The 19,090-nt window shown below is 36.9% G+C and overlaps 1 protein-coding gene and 1 long non-coding RNA gene across 9 annotated transcripts in view; one reads left to right on the plus strand and one right to left on the minus strand.

The window, feature by feature from the left end:
- Window positions 1–19,090, plus strand: part of RNF43 (ring finger protein 43) — a 67,181-nt gene that overhangs the window by 850 nt on the left and 47,241 nt on the right. Inside the window, exons 1-3 of one of the 8 annotated variants that reach the window (XM_072779827.1) lie at window positions 3,539–3,678; window positions 15,738–15,871; window positions 17,116–17,227. Coding sequence is in view for 5 of the 8 variants with exons in the window: in XM_072779822.1 (XP_072635923.1) it covers window positions 3,427–3,678 (252 nt within the window). In the remaining 3 variants the exon portion in view is untranslated. Of the gene's footprint in view, window positions 1–1,196; window positions 1,287–1,334; window positions 3,679–6,783; window positions 6,843–15,737; window positions 15,872–17,115; window positions 17,228–19,090 lie in introns of those variants that run through there. The other 7 variants (XM_072779821.1, XM_072779823.1, XM_072779829.1 and 4 more) reach the window with 7 other exon arrangements.
- LOC140606431 (uncharacterized) lies at window positions 950–4,223 on the minus strand. The gene is made up of 4 exons (XR_012008744.1): window positions 4,173–4,223; window positions 2,415–2,532; window positions 1,832–1,925; window positions 950–1,663 (listed from the first exon to the last, which is right to left on the minus strand). It is a non-coding gene; the product is annotated as an uncharacterized lncRNA (long non-coding RNA).

The raw sequence follows: 19,090 nt of genomic DNA on the forward strand, positions 1-19,090 counted from the left end.
CAGTAAAGAGAAAGTGCTAAATTAAGTGCTAAATTAAAGATTTGTTTTAGAGCATATTTTTCTGCTCTATATCAGTTATTAGGCCTAAAATGCCAAAACTATTGCCATATATCTTCTTATGCTCAAGGTGAAGAAAGCACTCATACTTTTTTGCTTTTGGAGGCATTATGTCAGTTAAGTTTTAGTTTCCAACCTACAATGCAATTATTGCTATCCACATTTTACAGATGATCAGTTTGTGTATTTTCACTTGTATAAATAAAACATTTTTTAATCTTACATGCTTCTTACCACAATTTTAAAAATTTAAGTGTAAAAACAGTTTAAGTATACAGTTCAGTAGTGTTAACCACATTCACACTGTCGTGCATTTGTACAGTTTGGAGAGATGTCAATAGGTCAGAAATGAAATGGACAGTCAAATATAATCTGGTAAATTTGAAAATTCAAATTTTAGAAACATATATTAGAAACTGTTGCATTCTAATGACAAAGTAACTAAAAGGGTTATAGTTCATGATTGTGGTAGTTAGCCAAAAATTGGTTTCCTTTTTGCCTACATGCTTCCCATTAAGCATATATATTTTATACCTTTGCTTGTATTAATGACATAGACTTACTTGCAATCTTACATTGAGGGCATAGGTGTGATCTATAGTATTATTTCACTTTCAGGCATGAGAAGAAAATAACAGGTTCTAGACCTCTGATATCAACCTGCTCTAAAAGCTCTAAAAGATCACACACATAGGTGTGATCTATAGTATTATTTCACTTTCCAAAGGCATGAGAAGAAAATAACAGGTTCTAGACCTCTGATATCAACCTGCTCTATACAGGCACAGTTTAGAAAAGAGCTCCTGAATTTAAATAAGTAAAAGCTGAAGAAAAACTATGTACAAAATGGACAGGGTTCTTGCCGGGGTAGCATACATGAGACAGCAATAAGTACTATAGCACTGGATCACTTTATTCTAGCTTTGTGCCATTCATAGACGCTAAAATCCAAAAAGAGCAGAAATCCCTCTGAACTCATATTTGCAAAATCTTGAGTCCACTCTTTCATGTTCTGGGTTTTTATTATTTCATTCCCTTTATTTCATTATACCACCGTTTATGTTCTCTTGGGTGTGTTCTACTGCCTAGATACCTGTTTGACATGTATCAAACAGCTTGCTTACCCAGAGAAAATGATTGAGCATTGAATTGGATGCAGTTTGACTGTGGCTCAATAGAGGGAGTAGGGGAGCTGAGAGAGCGGAGAGGAAAAGAACGTGTCTGGCTCTGTAAGTGTGCGTGCACTCAAGCCCTCGCCTTAGCCAGCCAGGAGGAGGGGCGGGCTGGGGAGAGGAGCGGGTGGTTGCCTCTAGCTGCTCCACCCTCACTTTGTGTCAGCAGGTAGAGAGCGTGATTGCAGTCCCAGGGGAGGGAGTCGAGCTAGAACACCAATTACAAACCACAGGCTTCCTCCTCTAGGGAGTTGATCCAGAATTGTCTTTCTGGAAGGGAAGCACTCGAATCTTTCCGAACTTTCCAAGCCCATCCATGATTCAGAGACACTGCTTTCTCCCTCTGGGATTTTCTGTGTTCCTGGTAGTGAATTGTTGCTGATGTATTTGCTACTTTGCTTCTTTTCTCTCTCAGGATTTGATCATTTTATATGCTGTTCGGGGAGAAAAAGAACTTTTGTTAGGAGATTTCAAAAATGATTTTGGATCCTTTATAAGTGCTTTTAGAGTTCTTGGGAACAGTAGCTCTAAGCCTGGAGTAAATGTTTGCCTTTGACCTGCATGGATTATTTTTTCAGGCTGCGGAATTTCTCGGCACCTACCTGCAGTGTGGGGCCCTTGATCTGGTTGCAGAGTAAGAAGGTGGAAGAATGAGCTGTACTTGGTTAAGCAGTTGAAACCTTTTTTGAGCAGGACCTATAAAAGCATAATTGAATTTGTTTCACCCCCGTGGATTCCGGTGGGCCCGACAGCACAACAGGTTTGCAGATTTCTTTTGAAATTCTTATTTTTCTCCCTCTGCCTCAGCAAAAGAGAAGGATCTATATAACAGGTTCATGTTCAATTGCTTGGCTTTTCACCACTTATTCCGAAGACTTTATAAGTTTTTTGTTTTTTTTTTAACTTGACCTCTGAACACAGTGGGCTTTGTGGTTGAAGTGCATTTTTATTTCCTGAAGGGTACACATTTTAATATCTTAGAACTAAGATTTTGTTTGTACAAAGACCTAAATTCTCAAGTGTGCCTAGAAATAGCACAGATCTGCTCTACTCAGGCTTATTTTTACTTTTTCAGGATGTTCTACTTAGAGCCTGTAGACTAATCACCTCCCTACTCCCCCTATCTTTTATTCCCCACCCCCTCAAAGAATTTGAAAACGTGTTAGGAATAGTCCTTTGTTTTACCTAAGAACGTAGAAAATTACAGATTACAAGATCTGGATAATAAAGTAGTTTCCAAAAGCATCTCATGGGAAATCAAAGTGCTTGGCATTCTCAAGCAGGAGAGTAAAAGCTGGAATCCCTAAGATAGAACGGAAAATAAAGATAGAAATATCAATTTTAACTGGAAAAATAATTGGAAAGCTAACTTTTTCAAATACTCTTATGATTTTGAAAGTTGGAAAAGGCAATGATACTCAGGATTATCCTGTAATATGTGAAGACATATAAATTGGCATCTAATTTATAGACAAATTTAGGTAGAACATTAAAATGATAGTATATTTAACTTCATGAAAAGTATAAATTCAATGGGCCTAGAACTCTGGCTACACTAAAAAAAGTTTAATGTGAAAACTTTTGAATACATGTCATAGCATCTTTGGACATCTCTCGAAGTGTGGCCTGAAGTATCGTACCCTCTCCTCCATTAAAAAAAAAAAAATCTCTCCTTTACCATTGACAATTTTGTGGCTTAGGAAGGACCATCTCTTCATTTTCCAAGCTGGCTTTTTTCATTCTCCTCTGCAATGCTTGGCTTTAGTTGTTTACTTTGCCTTGTTTTGTTCATTAACATTGGGTTTAGCGGTTCAGCAACTTGATGCATATGGAAGACCAGCACCAAGTGAATTGACATAATAATAATTCAGGATGTGACATTCAACTTCAAGCAAAGTTGGAAATTCCAAAGAGAAGTGGTGATATCTTTACAAATCATAGTGAAGATGGGAGAAAATGACATATCTGCAGCAGAAGTGGGCTGAAAACACCCTCTTCTTCCCTGACAGATCAGGAATGCCACCTGTTCTTGGGAATTTATTTTAGAAAAAGGAAGAGCCAAAACTACGACTTGGCTTTCAGAAACCAAAGCATAAATTGTCTTTTCCTCCCATTTGTCTGGATCTGAGAACCTGCATTTGGTATTAGCTAGTGGAAGCAGTATGTATGGCCGAAGTGCATTGCTGCAGCTGGTAGCATGAGTGGTAGCCACCAGCTGCAGCTGGCTGCCCTCTGGCCCTGGCTGCTGATGGCTACCCTGCAGGCAGGCTTTGGACGCACAGGACTGGTATTGGCAGCAGCGGTGGAGTCTGAAAGATCAGCAGAGCAGAAAGCTATTATCAGAGTGATCCCCTTGAAAATGGACCCCACAGGAAAACTGAATCTCACTTTGGAAGGTGTTTTTGCTGGTGTTGCTGAAATAACTCCCGCAGAAGGAAAATTAATGCAGGTAAGGATAATTTATTATATTTCACTTTCCATCTGTCCAAAATATGCCTTTCTTCTTTTTTGTCTCTCAAATCAAATACAAGAGCTTCTGCTGTTTAGTTTTGTTTATCTTTTAAGGGTATTGCCTTATTGGCCTTCTAAAACAAATTCTTAATTTATACTAAAGAAGAAACATATAAAATTCCATGTTTTAGAAGATCATCTGCTTATTTTTAATGCTGATATTACATTGTCTTTTTAGATTCATGTAATAAGGCCATTCTTTGCAAGTGATGTATTCTGGGGCCCATTTTTTGATAGATTAAATATATAGACTTATATTTAATTGACCCAAGGATCGGACTTCATATCCTGTTTAAATTTGAAGTGAACACTGAGGAGGTTGATTTTTTTTTATTGAGGTAAAATTGGTATATAACATTAATTTCAACTGTACAACATAATAATTTGATATTGTATACATTACAAAGTGATCACCACAATAAGTCTAGTTACCATCTGTTGCCATACAATTTTAAGGAGGTTACAATGGTCAGCAGCACCCTGAGATTCTAGAATGTCTTTGGAACATATTTGATCATCATATCACTTTTAAAATTCAATCAAGCTTGAATGTTACGGCTGGCTTTATACCACGTGTAGCACTCTATTGCTAACCCCAAAATGGAGAGGACTATGTTACAAAATGGACACAAGGTGTAAAATTGCCTCCTTTGGTCTTGTCTACACATAATTTTATTTTGAAAACTTTTTAATTCAACATTTGTTCTTTATTCACCCACCAAGCTTTTCAGACACAGTTTCTTAGGCTTTTACACTGTGAATTTTGCCTATAATTCATTCATAGCCTATTCTTTATGTATCAAATTTATGAACTGACTGGGGCCATAGATTTTCATAGGTTAATTGCTCATTCCCCATGGTGAAGAGAGAGCCTAAAGGGCTGTACTTTTTTACTGTGGCATTCTAGTGTCTTATTCCATAGAACTATGAAATATTATTGCTTAATATTCATTTTATAAAAGGGCGGCTCTTGCTATAGCTCTTGGACATAGGTTAAAATGTTATTAAATATGATTTATTTCAATATCCAGCCTCAGATTTTAATTTTGTGATATGAACAGAACCAAAGTATTGTTTGCATTTAAATTGTTGTCTACTTAAAGAAGGTGAGAAAATTTAACAAATTATAGAACTCTCTTTTCCAAACATGGGATTTTACATTATATGATTTTGTGGTTCTTTAAGATCACTTTTTAGGCAATATTTTGACACTGGGATAAATGAAGTGGAAGGATTAGATGAAATGGAAAAATAGAATAAAGAATGTATCTGGAAAAAATGGCAAAAGAATTTTTGGACAAGAGCCTATTTATTCATTTAAACTCTAGGATGGAATTAGGAATATTTATAGGTTGAGGGACGTCTGGGTACCTCAGCGGTTGGGCGGCTGCCTTCGGCTCAGGTCCTCAGAGCATGATCCTGGGGTCCTGGAATTGAGTCCCCTGTCTGGCTCCCTGTGGGGAGTCTGCTTCTCCCTCTGCTTATGTCTCTACCTCTCTGTCTCTCTCATGAATAAATAAATAAAATATTTTTTTAAAAAAGGAATACTTACAGATTGAAATTACAAATCATTTTGAATATAATTGGAAAGGAAATTTTCTTCCTGACTTTGTCTAGTTAATATCCTGAAGCATAACGTATGTGCCTCATTTTCATTTTTATCTCTAATTTTACTATAGAACCATATTTTGATATATCTGAGGTCTTTGGGAGCCATACTAAGCCATGTGTCTTATTAATGTCCTGTGGCGGCATGTTCATGGGTTAATTATATGATGCAGGGGATCCCTGGGTGGCTCAGCGGTTTAGCGCCTGCTTTTGGCCCAGGGCATGATCCTGGAGTCCCGGATCAGGTCCCACATCAGGCTTCCTGCGTGGAGCCTGTTTCCCCCTCTGCCCATGTCTCTGCCTCTCTCTCTTTCTGTGTCTCTCATGAATAAATAAATAAAATCTTTTAAAAATCTTAAAAAAAATTATGATACATAAAATAGTGTCTCTTTTATTTTAAATGTGTTGTCTTCTGTTATAAAGCTCTGTGTATTTATAAAGGAAAAGGTGTATAACAGAGACTAGCTGGGATTCTCTCTACCATTCATTATTTTACCAATCTTTATCACATCTTCTCCTATTCTACCTTTCTTCTCATTCTGGTAAATCCTGCTGATTTTTTCTTTTTTTTAGCTGTTAATTTTGAACATATCAGTATACTTTAAATGTTGTTTCTTTACTTAGTGAAGGGGGAATTTCATTGTATCTATTATTTAGCAAGGCCTTACATGCTTTATTAGAGGGTGGTTTTGCATAGTTGGCAATTTTTAGTCTTTCTTCACTTTTTCTGTTCACATAAACCTCTTTTTTAGGTCATTAATAAGTTTGTATACTAGGCTAATATTAATCACTGGATACTATCAATATTGGTCCTGGTTTATTGTCTCTGAGTCAATTTTTAATCCACAATAGTTACTAAGTTTTCCTAATAGCCTCTTTTGAGAGACTTTATTTTAAAAATACAAAAACCTTTTGAATGATATGCATCCGTTCTTCTTTACCTGCCATTTGATTAATTCTTTCAAAGAACTCTAGTGTGTTAGGGACACATGGTTTACACTTGTAGAATCCATGCTGTTTGTTCCTTATCAGATTACACTGCAGCTCAGGTTTACTCAACTGTGGTTAACCAAGCCTCCCATTTAACTGAAGTTTGCATCTCTCAGAGCTGTGCTTTGCTGCACTTCAGCTTGCTTGATAGATAGCTGTACCCTGTGTCACAAATCTGAAGGCAGTCTTCTCTGTTGGCTTTTATGAATTTTAGATAATTTTATGTATCCTCTGCCTATGAATTATTCTAGGTGCCTATTAAGGTTGATTGTCTCTAAAGATGTAGTCAGGCCTTGTTAAATTGGGGGTGCTATGCATTGGGAAATGTAAAGATACAAGAACTGTGATTTAAAAAAACAGTACCCTTGTTGTGGTTTCTGGAATTCCCAGAGAGTTTCAGAAAACCTGACATTTCTTTATATTTTGTTCAATTAATCCCTGTCAGGGAAACTTTCCAGATCTCCTAATTCCTTGTCTGTGTCTGATAAAAAGGACTAAATGATGGTGAGTATAACTTTTTACTGTTTTTATTTTTCATTTGAATATATATATATTTTTTCCTGGTTTATACCACTGTAGATGGAAAATGTGGTAGATCTTATGCATTGTCTAACTGTCCAGTTTTCTGGTTTATTTACTCTTGTCAAGATTTGTTTCTATATTTCTAGTAACATGGTTGCTACCACTTCTATAAATGATTATAGTCCTATTTTCTTTTTCGATTCTTACTCCTTACTTATAAATGTCACACAGAGGGACAACTCAAAATCGATCTTTTTCCTCGAAGCAAAAGAGCGAGATTCCTATTAGCATAGCATGAGAGGTCAACGTTCTTTGATTGTCATACTCTTCCTGCTCAGCGGGTTGTCCTGGATTTTCTTAGACTCAAGGATAAAGTTATGATCAAGATTAGAATGTACTGTCCTGAGGCTTCAGACTTACAGTGGGAACTGTGGTGGTTAGCTTTTGGCCACAAGCAGCGAACACCTCCTGGACAAATTCCCCCTTGTGCATTGTCTCTGCTTGCCCCTTAATTTACCTTTTAGTCAACATGTAGCTATCCTATCTTTGCATTTTTGCTTTATTTGTAGTCAGAACCTGAAATGAATAATTTGAGGAGGGAGAGAAATCTTTATGATTAAGGCTCTGGCCAAAGCCAGAGAGACAATGCTTTAGGTAACTATAGTTGACAAAATGACTACACTGTGACTCAAGGGACATGACTTTTAGCTCTGACTCTGTCACTAAGTAGTTGGGTGTTTTGGGACAAAATGGTTTTTACCTTTCTAGGCTATAGATTCCCCATCTGTAAAAATGAGAGACTCAAATATAATAGTGCATTGCAAACTTGTGGTAGTCATTTTACATGTATTATTAGCTCATTGCATCCTCATAATAACTTCGTGAGAGAAGTACAAAACTTTTATTCTTCACATTTGACAGATAAGGAAACTGAGACTCAAAGTGTTATTATCTGCCAAGGTCATGTGGCTAGTAGGTGGCATACTTGGGAGCGTGAACCCCAGAGCCCAAGGTTTTTCAGCTCTAAAATTCTGGGCATCAAAGAATGCTACAAATGAACAGAATACCAGTGTGGGCTATATATATAAATGATTCATTTATTTCCAGACTAGAAAGGAATGAAAATGATGAGTACTGGTTTCTGAGGTTGACCCAGAATACCCAATATCCTGCTAATTTCTAATAATCTCTGTTCCTTCCCTTTCTCTCATTTGTGTTTCATTTGCAAAGATATTTGTAAATCAGATTGTTTATTTAATCAGTATCTACCTTTTCATGTAACAGCTTTCATTAGCTTTCTCTTCATTTTATAACAGACCATGGTAAACCATCTAATACAGGAACCTGGCATCATAAATTTTAAAATAGCATATGCACTGAGTGCACAAGTTGGAGCCCCTTGGAAGTAGAGATTTCAAAGTTTTGGGATTTTGTTTTGAGACCAGCCTTTAAAAGAAGAGTAAATATTCAAGGCACAGTCAACTCTCAGTTATTTATATTAATGGAGGTACAGAAAAACCAATTAATTTATAATTGACTTTGGAACAGAGTCAGAAGTACACCCATCAGATACAGTTCCGCTGTGTGCACTACTAACAATCTTAGATACTTGCCTTCTACGGTCCTAGCTCAGAGCCTCTCTTGATTTGGCTTTGTTGTTAGAAGCCTGGCACCCAGAGGAGAGAAGAAAGCTACAGAATATTTTTAATGATAATTTTTCAAGTTAAGGTATCTCTTTTATAAGCACCCATAAAGCAGATTTGTATACATAATAGTTCTTTATTTCATGTGGAAATCCAGCAAATATTTTGTAAATTCAAATTCATAAGTCTCTGTGGTTAATAGGAATCAATAAATGAGCTGTACCTTTGGCTATTACACCTATCAGGCTATTTAGTGTTTAGCTGATTCTGGGGGTAGACATTTCCTTGTTTTTTGCAGTAAAGTGTTTGCATGTGTGCTGTAATTTTTTTCTTTATGTAAAAATTGGCCATAGTTTACTTAAAAAAAAAAAGATTATTTATTTATTTGAGAGAGAGTGTGGGGTAGGTAGAGTGGGAAAGGGAGAGTCCTAAGCAGACTCTGTGCTCAGCATGGAGCCTGATGTGGGGCTCTACGCAGGGCTTAATCTCACAACCCTGAGATTGTGAGCTGAGCTGAAACCAAGAGTGAGATGCTTAACCAAGTGTACCACGCAGGCACCCCAGCCATAGTTTACTTTTTATATAGTATTAAAGACGTTTCTGGGGCTCTTGGTTTTTGTTGTTTTTGTTGTTTTTTAAGTAGCTCCATGCTAGGAGCCCAACACAGGGCTTGAACTCAACAACTCTGAGATCAAGACCTGGGCAGATATCAAGAGTCAGATGCTTAACTGACTGAGCCACCCAAGCACCCCTGTTTTTGTTTTTGTTTTTAATAGATGGGCTTTTGCATTTTACTCACTGGAAAGTGTTGGAACTTTTTTGTGCCCTTTTTTTTCTCTTATTTCCTTCAAATTGCTAAGTACAGTTGAGGAAAAAAGTGTTATAAATGAACACTATACTATTATAAATGTCCTGTTAGGAACCAGAATTGGTAGTGCAGGGAGGGTATTGTTAGAGAAGAGTGTGGTAATGATGTTCCATTGATTTTCTATGTTTTCTTCCAAGAAGTTTAAAATGATTTACAAATACCTGCAAGCCAAATAGGAACAAGTGATATTTACTCCATTTTACAGAAAAGGAAACATAATGGGAGAGAGAAAGCAAATAAATTATCCAAGAACAAAGCTGCACAGGGATAGACCCAGTCTTCTTTGCAGGAGATAGATGAATAGTCCAATTTTTAAGGTATCCAAGGATGTGGGTTTCTCTGGGATCAGTTCTCTGGAATGGGAATTCTAAAAAGCTAAAATATTGTCAAAGTCTGAGATATCTACTCTATTTGGGCCTATGCTGTTCAGTGTGATAACTCAGTCAAAAAACTATGGGTGAAACGGTTTGCCAACTTTATGTCTCAAAAAAAAACAATGAGCCCATGCTCTGATCTGCATTCATTGTTTTTTTCAGCATTGCTGAAGTCTAGGAAGGCCTCATTCCTCCTGAGCTCATATTCTTCCCTGCTTTGTTTTTCTTTATAAGCTTTGGCCATGTGACATACTATAATATTTTACTTTTGTACTTGTCTCTGTCCCCTCATTGGAATATGAGTTCTATGGAAGTAGGGACTTTTGTCTCCTTAGTTCAGAGCTGTATTCTTGGAAAGTAGTGCCTTAATATACTTAGTGCCTTAGACATAATAGTTACTCAATAATTATTTATTGAATAAATATAAGGAACAAGATGGTGGTGCTGAGTAACTCTAGTAGCTGGGAGATAACTTTAGGATGAAGCAGACTTATTTATGTCATCACATTTCTAAGTATACTACGAGGCCAATTATTTTGAGTGCTTTGGGTTTGATATAACACGCTTTATTCCTTTACTCCTCTGACTTACAGACAGCTTAGTATCTCCTTGATTGCTGCTTCCAAATTGTAAACATAGCTATAATCAATATGTTTGAGGTGCTCCTTTCCACAGTGTTTTTACACAGCATTTATTTGGTTTAATAGACCAACTTCTGCTTTTTAGGAAATTCTAATTTTTTATTTTTTAATTTTTTTTCGATTTTTAAAATTTGTTTATTCATGAGAGACACAGGTAGAGGGAGAAGCAGGCTCCCTGCAGGGAGCCTGATGCAGGACTCGATCCCAGGACTCCAGATCATGACCTGAGCTGAAGGCAGTGGAACAACCACTGAGCCACCCAGGTGTCCCAGAAATTCTAATTTTCTAAGAAATATTTATTGGGGTGCTGACTTTAAATCTGTAATTATAAAATATTGGCATATATCCAAAGGATTTCACTTTCTTGGTCGTAAGCTTTTGGCTCCCAATTCTGGTTTTGAGATACCCTAACACAGTGATTTTTAATCCTTTTTTGGTGTCACAGACACCTTTGAGGATTTGAGAAAAGTTGCTGACCACATGTACTTAACATATAATTTTTCATAAAACCTCAGTGAATTGAAAGATATAGGGATCTAAGGATTCCAGATCAATGACTGTTATTCTAGACTAATCCCAATTATTTAAATAATACCAAATTCGCAAAACCGATTTACCCTCAGTTTACTTAATTTAAAAAGTATTTGTATAGGGGTACCTTGATGGCTCAGTCAGTTGCGTGGCCAACTCTTGATTTGATTTTAGATCATGGTCTTGGAGTTGTGGGACTGGGCCCCTGTCAGGCTCTGTGCTCAGCATAGAGTCTGCTTGTCCCTCTCCCTGCCCCTCCCCCCCATTTTCACATGCTCGCTCTCTCTCTAAAATAAACAAAATTTTAAAGCAAAAGTGAATATATTACTTGAAGTCAAACAGACAACTATATTATGATATAGTTATAAGATGAATGGCCTGACCTAAGATGACCTCAGATGTAAAAATTGATATGACAAGGATCTACTTATGTTTTCTTAGTAGAGGAATTGTGCTCTCCAAATGTTTGTGGATATATGTGTCTGTTTGATTACTAAATTCAAAAAACATAGGCTATAAAACTAACTTTAGTTACTTTCTATTTTTTTGGTTTCAATCCTTTGAGCTCTGTTGCTTTCCCTGGGATAGAATTCCTTGGGCACTTAAATTTCTGTTTGCTATAATGGAAAACTTTTTATCTTTTTAAAAAAGTTTATTGTTGCTTGCTCATTTATTTTTAAAAATAGCAGATAAGCTACTTTACCTACTCTAATTTTTATCTGGGTTCTAAACATTATAGTTCATGAATATATTTTGTTTTGTTTTGTTTGATACTTTTAATATATTAGAATTTGTGTTTAATATGCAAATTTGGAAACACCAAAATAAAGTGATTTAAGTTAGAGAGTTTTTTTGAGAATTATAAACACAGTCTCACATTTTTCTTGGAGATAGGAAATTAGATTATTTAGAAATTCTGGTCTCTGGAATCTGAGGCAGTAGTAATTGTTTAAGACGGCAATGTAATTATTTTCAAGACCACCATTCATTTTTTAAAAGTTTAGGATACTTCTGTTATGATGGAAAGCAGCCATAATACAACTGTAATTTAGGTAGCATATTTAGTTATCATGTGCCTACCAATTTTATGCATGCTTATATATCAAAAGGGTACTATTATGTATATATAATATATGATAATTGGGAAATACTATTGCTGTTGTTATTTCTGTAGAATAATCTGGATGAGACTGCAGGCTTTGTGTTTTATGCCTATTGATCTTGTTATTTCCTAAAAACAGATTATGGATTCCCATTCTTTTTTCTGTAAACCATTTTGTACAGTCTTGTTAATTACACACTCAAAAAAGAGAGAGAGAGAGAGAGAGAGAGAGAAAAGGAAAAAAGAAATCTTTTATGTGATTCAGGTTTCAGGTTCTTTCATTTTTGTATCTTCTGCTTAGAACCATATTGGTATCTGACTTTACAATTCTGTGGCCAAGTTTTTATAAAACTTTGTGGAGGACTTTATTGGTCTTATACTAGAATTAAATCCTATTCAGTTTTCCTTACCTAGGGTAAAATACAGGGCAGGCTATTCCATTTGTAAAACATAATCATCAAATTTTAAACTAGAAAAAACACCTAATCCAATCATTTCATTTTACAGATGAAGAAATAGGGAGATTAGTAGTTTGCCAAAGAGCTGCCAATCTATTGCCTTATCTTACTAGCCAGCATTTTTACCAAGCCTTATTTATTTATTTTAAACTTTTTTGGGGGGTCATTGCAGGGCGATTAAAAGCAGATATTGGCAGAGACTTTCCCCTGAGCATTCCATTAAGAAGATATTATTATAGACTGCCATAGGTTCTCTTTCCTCTTTGATCCTAGTCAACCAGAAGGCATACTTTATAATAAGTGAACAAATACCTTACCACAACTTAGCATTATTTTACATGATGGGTATGTCATTTATTCTGCTGTAGAATCACTGTACACCAGATGGCCTGACGACCTGTATTGTTTCCTCAAAGCAGTAGAGAATTTTTATGAAATCTGGCCAAGAACCTTACTGAGACTGGGGACTGCACTAGATTATCTCAATGTCTTATAAGATGGATCTCCTACACTGTGGCAGTCCTGTAGGAATATAAAGAACAGCACCCTACCCTAATCCTACTGAGGAAAACAACAGAAGACAGTATAAGATAAATGCCAAGGAGAAATGCAGGCATGGATGCTTTAGAATACCAATTTTTATTCTCTTGGGAGTCTTTCAAATGACTGTGGTAGTTCTGTTTCACAGTCCTCTAGGACTGAAGAAAAAACAAACAAAAAACATAAGATTTTAACCCAGGCACCTTCAAGTAGCTTAAAGCTGGAGGACAACTATAAGCCAAACAGTCATACCTTCTAATTTCCACTGTTATCAGTTAAATATAGGTTATAATATTGCCTATATAAATATTCCTGTATGTATAATATTCATCTGTAGTGTTTTCCTTAGAATTTCAAATAAACATTATGGTTTTCTTCTCAAATTACAAACTTTCTAAAATGTACGAGAAATTCCTGTTTAGTTGTGGTAAAATTAAAAGAAAATTTAACTTTAAACAGAATTCAACATATTAGTCGTTCTGTTTGAATTGAGAATCTCACTAGCTCAGTTTTAGTTTACAGACTGTATAAAAGAAGAAATAAATACTATGTAGAAGGAGAATAGTATTTGAAGATAACCTCTGTTTAGCAAAATTTATTTCTAATACTGAGGTTTTAAAAAATGTTTGTGGTCACCAGTATCTGTTATTTCAATTCTTTAAATTGTGTTGTGACTTTAATATGAGGCATATAAACACTAAATCTAGAAGAATGTATGTGTCTGCTATGACAACAACAGCTCTGAAGTTAGTAAACTGTATGGTTTTTCGCATCATGTATTTTATCACCATTAGAGATTATGTAGAATTTAGTTATCTCTTGTGGATATATGAAAAGTCCATAGGTGACTTATGACCATTTAAAAAGTAAGTCACGGGCAGCCTGGGTGGCTCACCGGTTTAGCGCTGCCTTCAGCCCAGGGTGTGATCCTGGAGACCTGGGATCGAGCCCACATCAGGCTCCCTGCATGGAGTCTGCTTCTCCCTCTGCCTGTGTCTCTGCCTTTTTTTCTTTCTCTCTCTCTGTGTCTCTCATGAATAAATAAATACAATCTTTAAAAAAAATAAAAATAAAAAGCAAGTCACATAACCTATTATCTGTTGGGGTATGGTTGATAAGGTAACCAAATAATCTTTAAGATCCTTTCTAACTCTAAACATTGGGAGTTTATGTTTACCCTAGAAATAGACTTATTATATTAGGGGGACATGTAACTTGCTTATTTATTTCTTTCCCCTGAGATAAAATTTATTTGGTGGGTGGTACAAAAAATCTGACTAAATTCCTTAAAGCCACACAATAAGTTGGCAGCAAAATGAAGCATCAGACTCAGGTGCACTCCCAGTCCTCTGGTCCTATCGTTATGGTTCATGAATATATATATATATATTTTTTTTAATTTTTATTTATTTATAATAGTCACAGAGAGAGAGAGAGGCAGAGACACAGTCAGAGGGAGAAGCAGGCTCCATGCACCGGGAGCCGGATGTGGGATTCGATCCCGGGTCTCCAGGATCGCGCCCTGGGCCAAAGGCAGGCGCCAAACCACTGCGCCACCCAGGGATCCCTCATGAATATATTTTGTTCACAAAATAAACTCATGCAAAAATGAGTTTTCCTCTGTAGATTTATATTTTAAAATATCTGTAGTGAATTGGGGACCCTTATTCTAAATTCTTCATCAAAGGATCACAGTGACCAAACCACACTGATTTCAATCGTGAGCCTCCATCTAAGTGAATCTGAACCTTTGAAAAGGCTTGGAAAAGCCACTGATAACCTAGAGCCAATCGGGGCCATAGTAGTAAAAGGATGATGTGTCTGATTCTAAAATACTTTGTGAAGTTGAATTATCAGGGATAAGCTGAATAATTATACTTTAGGATTTCAGAGCAACTGATAGGTGTTTGTGTATGGGGCTGGGTTATAGAACTCTAGTCTGTAAGCATCTGGAGGCATCTGGGAAGAGTGGAAATGGGGCCATCTGATTAATAACTATGCCTTGTTATTTAAACCGTGACTTTCTGCATTGAATATCCCCCAGAGCTGGAAAACTTCCGCTGGCAAAAAAAAAAGGGAGGGGGGGCTGCCATGCTGTTGCTGAGGGCCATACAGTAGACACAAAAGCTCCTTCTTACAGGCCTGCAGCAGAGGCAGCCTGTACAGGCAGGCCCCATCCTCTCAAAGACTGGGAATCTGATTCTTTCCCCAGGGGGTTTCCAACTAGTTTGCACTTCAGAAAAATCTTTTCTTTCTCCTGCTGTTCACGCCCTGCAAAGAATTTTCTTCCAACCAAAGAAATTGTTCTATAATCAAAGATCCTTGTCCTTGGTTGTTGGACATCAAAGAAAGTTTGGAGGAGACTGGGGGATTATGTGAGTGCCTAGAATTTATTCTGAATGCAAACTTGCAACATTAGCAAGTCCCCCAAAGAATATACTTATCTCAGAGAGAGCCTAATATAACTGAGTGTATACTCCTCCTTGATTGGTTGTACTCCAGTAAGATACAAATGAAATGAATAGCTCTATCTGGACTTAATTCCTGTATGTTTGGTTCTTGAGGTTCTTACTGGAATTTACCGTTACTCTACCTGCCCTTTTAAAACCTGGTATTGGGAAACATGAAGATCTATTGGTAAACTTGAAATGATAAAAAAAAAAAAAAATCTTTTTTAACCTTCAGTATTTCAACTTTTGGGAATTTGGGGTTTCTCCCAGGGTCGTTGATGATATCACCAATGTCAGGAGCCACATTCCCTGCATTCCCTGCTGTCTCTGAGGTGTTGATGATGTCATTTCTCTCACAAAGGAAAACCTCAGCACCCTGAGGGCCTGAACTCAGGTCTTGGCAGGTAAATGAAGGAGGAACTTACTTCTGGATTTAAACTGTTTGATTGACTCAGGCATAAAGACGCACAACCATGTTATGTACTAGCTTCACAGCCTCATCTCTGGAACCTGAATAGATCATTTATTGTTTAGGGAGAATTAACATTGTAACTTCAAGAAATTATTTTCTGGATCAGAACAATGATTAATTTAATATTTTGGTTCTTGCAGTCAGGACATTTAAAGGCTGTTGTTCTAAGAGATTATGCTCCTTTTTAAATATCTTCTGAATCCATGAATTTTTCCAGGCTTTTCTGGAATCCATTTATAGATTATCTGACTTTGCTTCCTAGAGTAGATTAACAACAACAAAAACAAGAATTAGAAAAAATAAAGTGACAGGACAGATTTAGGCAGAGTTGTATCCTGGGCAAAGTACATTCTTGTTATTTTAATCTTGGCTCTGTGGTTATGAACAGAAGAGAGTATTTGGTCTAGGAGACTTCCAATCTCTTCTGTCCCTTCATTGCAACCACAAAGTAGTGGTTGGAAATAGAATTCCAGGAACACCAAAAATGCTCACAGTTTCCAATAGTGGCAGCTCTAGTCCCGCCACAAGGATTCTTTGAGCACTCTTCCTCAGAGCCTTCTTATGTCTTTGTGGTTAGGAACCTACATCGTCAATCACAAAGGCTTGTCCTGAAGACAAACCTGGTAAAAATGTCAATTGTCTTTCTTTGACACGAAAAACAATCCTTTATATTTTTACTCTGTTCTAAACTAATATGCTCTAGGTTTTTAGAGAAAGACAGTGTATCATCCACTTCATTCTCACAAAATTTTAAGTGCATTAGTTTGTACTAGGAAGGTAAGTCAGGATGTATGGGATAGGCAAGATTTGCCAGAGGTTTTTATTCCACTCAGCAGTGTTAAACTAACTTGCCCGTGTTACTCCTGTGTAGGTATTCAATTACAGTTTGGGTTGTTGTTTTTTTTTTTACACTAAGAATGTATGGGTAAAATTCACTGAAATTTAAGAATCCCTTTTTAAACGTTTGTAAGGGGGAATAGGGAATTGAACTGTAAAGGGAAGAGCTGAACCTGCAACCTTTCATTACTGTAATCTTATTTCTCCTGAGTTGATGTGTACTTGAACCAAATTAATAACATTATATGAAATGCCCTAGTTTTTCCACCAATGTCAGTCTTAAAAGTATGGAACAGGATTTGGCATTTTGTTTCCATTTTTATTGTTTTGTTTTCTAAGGGGAAGTTTGAATTGGAGCCTGTCTGGCAGGATTCCATACTTCTACCAAACCACCTGTCCTGGCAGAGACAATGGAATCAAAAGTCAAGTTCTTTATGACTGCACCTGCCTTGTAAGTGCTGCCAGAAGATCTGATTTTCTCCTGTAGCCAAACTCTACCCAGAAATTATAGTATTTGGCACCTAAACAGTAGGTGCATACACCCAAAAACATGGATGTCCTAATTTCAGGAGGACTCATACTAGTTCTCTGTTGACTTCTGAGATAGTCTTTTACATCATATTCAATGATTATTTTACTATTTATCAAATGGAAGCAATGTAACTTTCTGGTTCACTGGTTTCGAGATTTTTGTCAGGATCTACCAATGATGATGGATCAGTTTGGTAATTTATTATTTAGAAATTGCCTTCTGCAATTATGCCTCTGCTAAGGATGAAGGAGAATATGATCTACTTAAAAGAGATCAGGAACATTATGTCCAAAGTCAGAACACCATGTAGTTTTCTAGGAGAAGCTAACCATTTGTCCTTGCTTCTTTTTCCATTTCCAGAAATGTAAGTTACCCTATGGGTCACCAGTTGAATGCTGTCTTGATGAGGCAATTGTTTTGGAGGCCAACTAACTTCCTGGATTAGGACATTTTCCTTTTGAATTATCAGAGTGTATCTTGGGTTCCCTTAAGGTAGTTACTTCACTGTGCTCTAACTTTATGTGTAACTGGAGGCCTTCTGGCCTAAGAACATAATTTCTGCCACCAATCAGATGAATGAAAATAATATGCCCACTGGGGCATCTGGGTGGCTCAGTGGTTGAGCATCTTGCCTTTGGCTCAGGGCATGATAGAGTCCCACATTAGGCTCCCTGCGAGGAGCCTGCTTCTCCCTCTGCCTGTGTCTCTGCCTTTCTCTGTCTCTCATGAATAAATAAATAAAATCTTAAAAAAAAAAGGAATATGCCCACAAAATAGTGCTTTTTGCACAGTATTCAAATATAATGATATAGTAATAAGACATAAAGGGTGCTCTAAAATGAGTGACAAAAAAAATAAAATAAAATAAAATGAGTGACAACATCCTACAGTGAACAGAGCTATCAGTAGACTCGTGTTTTGTTATGGTTTTTGTAAATATATATTTATTTATTTTAGGGAGGGCACAGAATGGGGTGCAGAGGGGGAGAGGGAGAGAGAAACTTAAGGAGGCTCCACACTGAGTGTGGAGCCCAATGTAGCTCCCAGTGTGGGCCTAGTGTGGGGCTCGATCTCATGACCCTGAGATTACCACCTGAGCTGAAAACCAAGAGTCCAGCTTGACCAACTAAGCCATCCAGGTACCCTAGTAGTCTTGTGTTTTAATCTCAGCTCTAATCCTTAAGGAAAATTGCTTAAGTTCTTTGAGTCTCTGTCCTCATGAATAAAATAGGGATAATACATGCCTGGGTGGCTCAGTTAAGTGTCCAACTCTTGGTTTCTGCTCAGGTCAAGATCTCAGGGTCTTGAGATTGACCATACTCAGTGTGGAGCTTACTTCTCTCCTTTTCTCTTTCCCTCCACACTCAGTGTGGAGCTTACTTGTGTCCTTTTCTTTTTCCTTCTCCTTCTGTCCCTCCCCCTACTCACACTTGCTCTCTCTCAAATAAATAAATAAATATTTTTTAAAATATTTTTTTAAATTTTTACTTATTTATGATAGTCACAGAAAGAGAAAGAGAGGCAGAGACACAGGCAGAGAGAAGCAGGCTCCATGCACCGGGAGCCCGATGTGGGAATCGATCCTGGGTCTCCAGGATCGCGCCCTAGGCCAAAGGCAGGCGCCAAACCGCTGCGCCACCCAGGGATCCCTGAACTGGACACTCTTAAGGCTCACCCTTCACTCCAGATACAAATAAATAAATATTAAAAAAATAAAAGTACTTAAAATTAAATAAGGATAATAGTAATTGTCTTCCAACCTGAAATGAAATGAGAATTGTC

Source organism: Canis lupus, chromosome 16 (genome assembly GCF_048164855.1).
Source record: "Canis lupus baileyi chromosome 16, mCanLup2.hap1, whole genome shotgun sequence".
Lineage (NCBI taxonomy): Eukaryota > Metazoa > Chordata > Mammalia > Carnivora > Canidae > Canis > Canis lupus.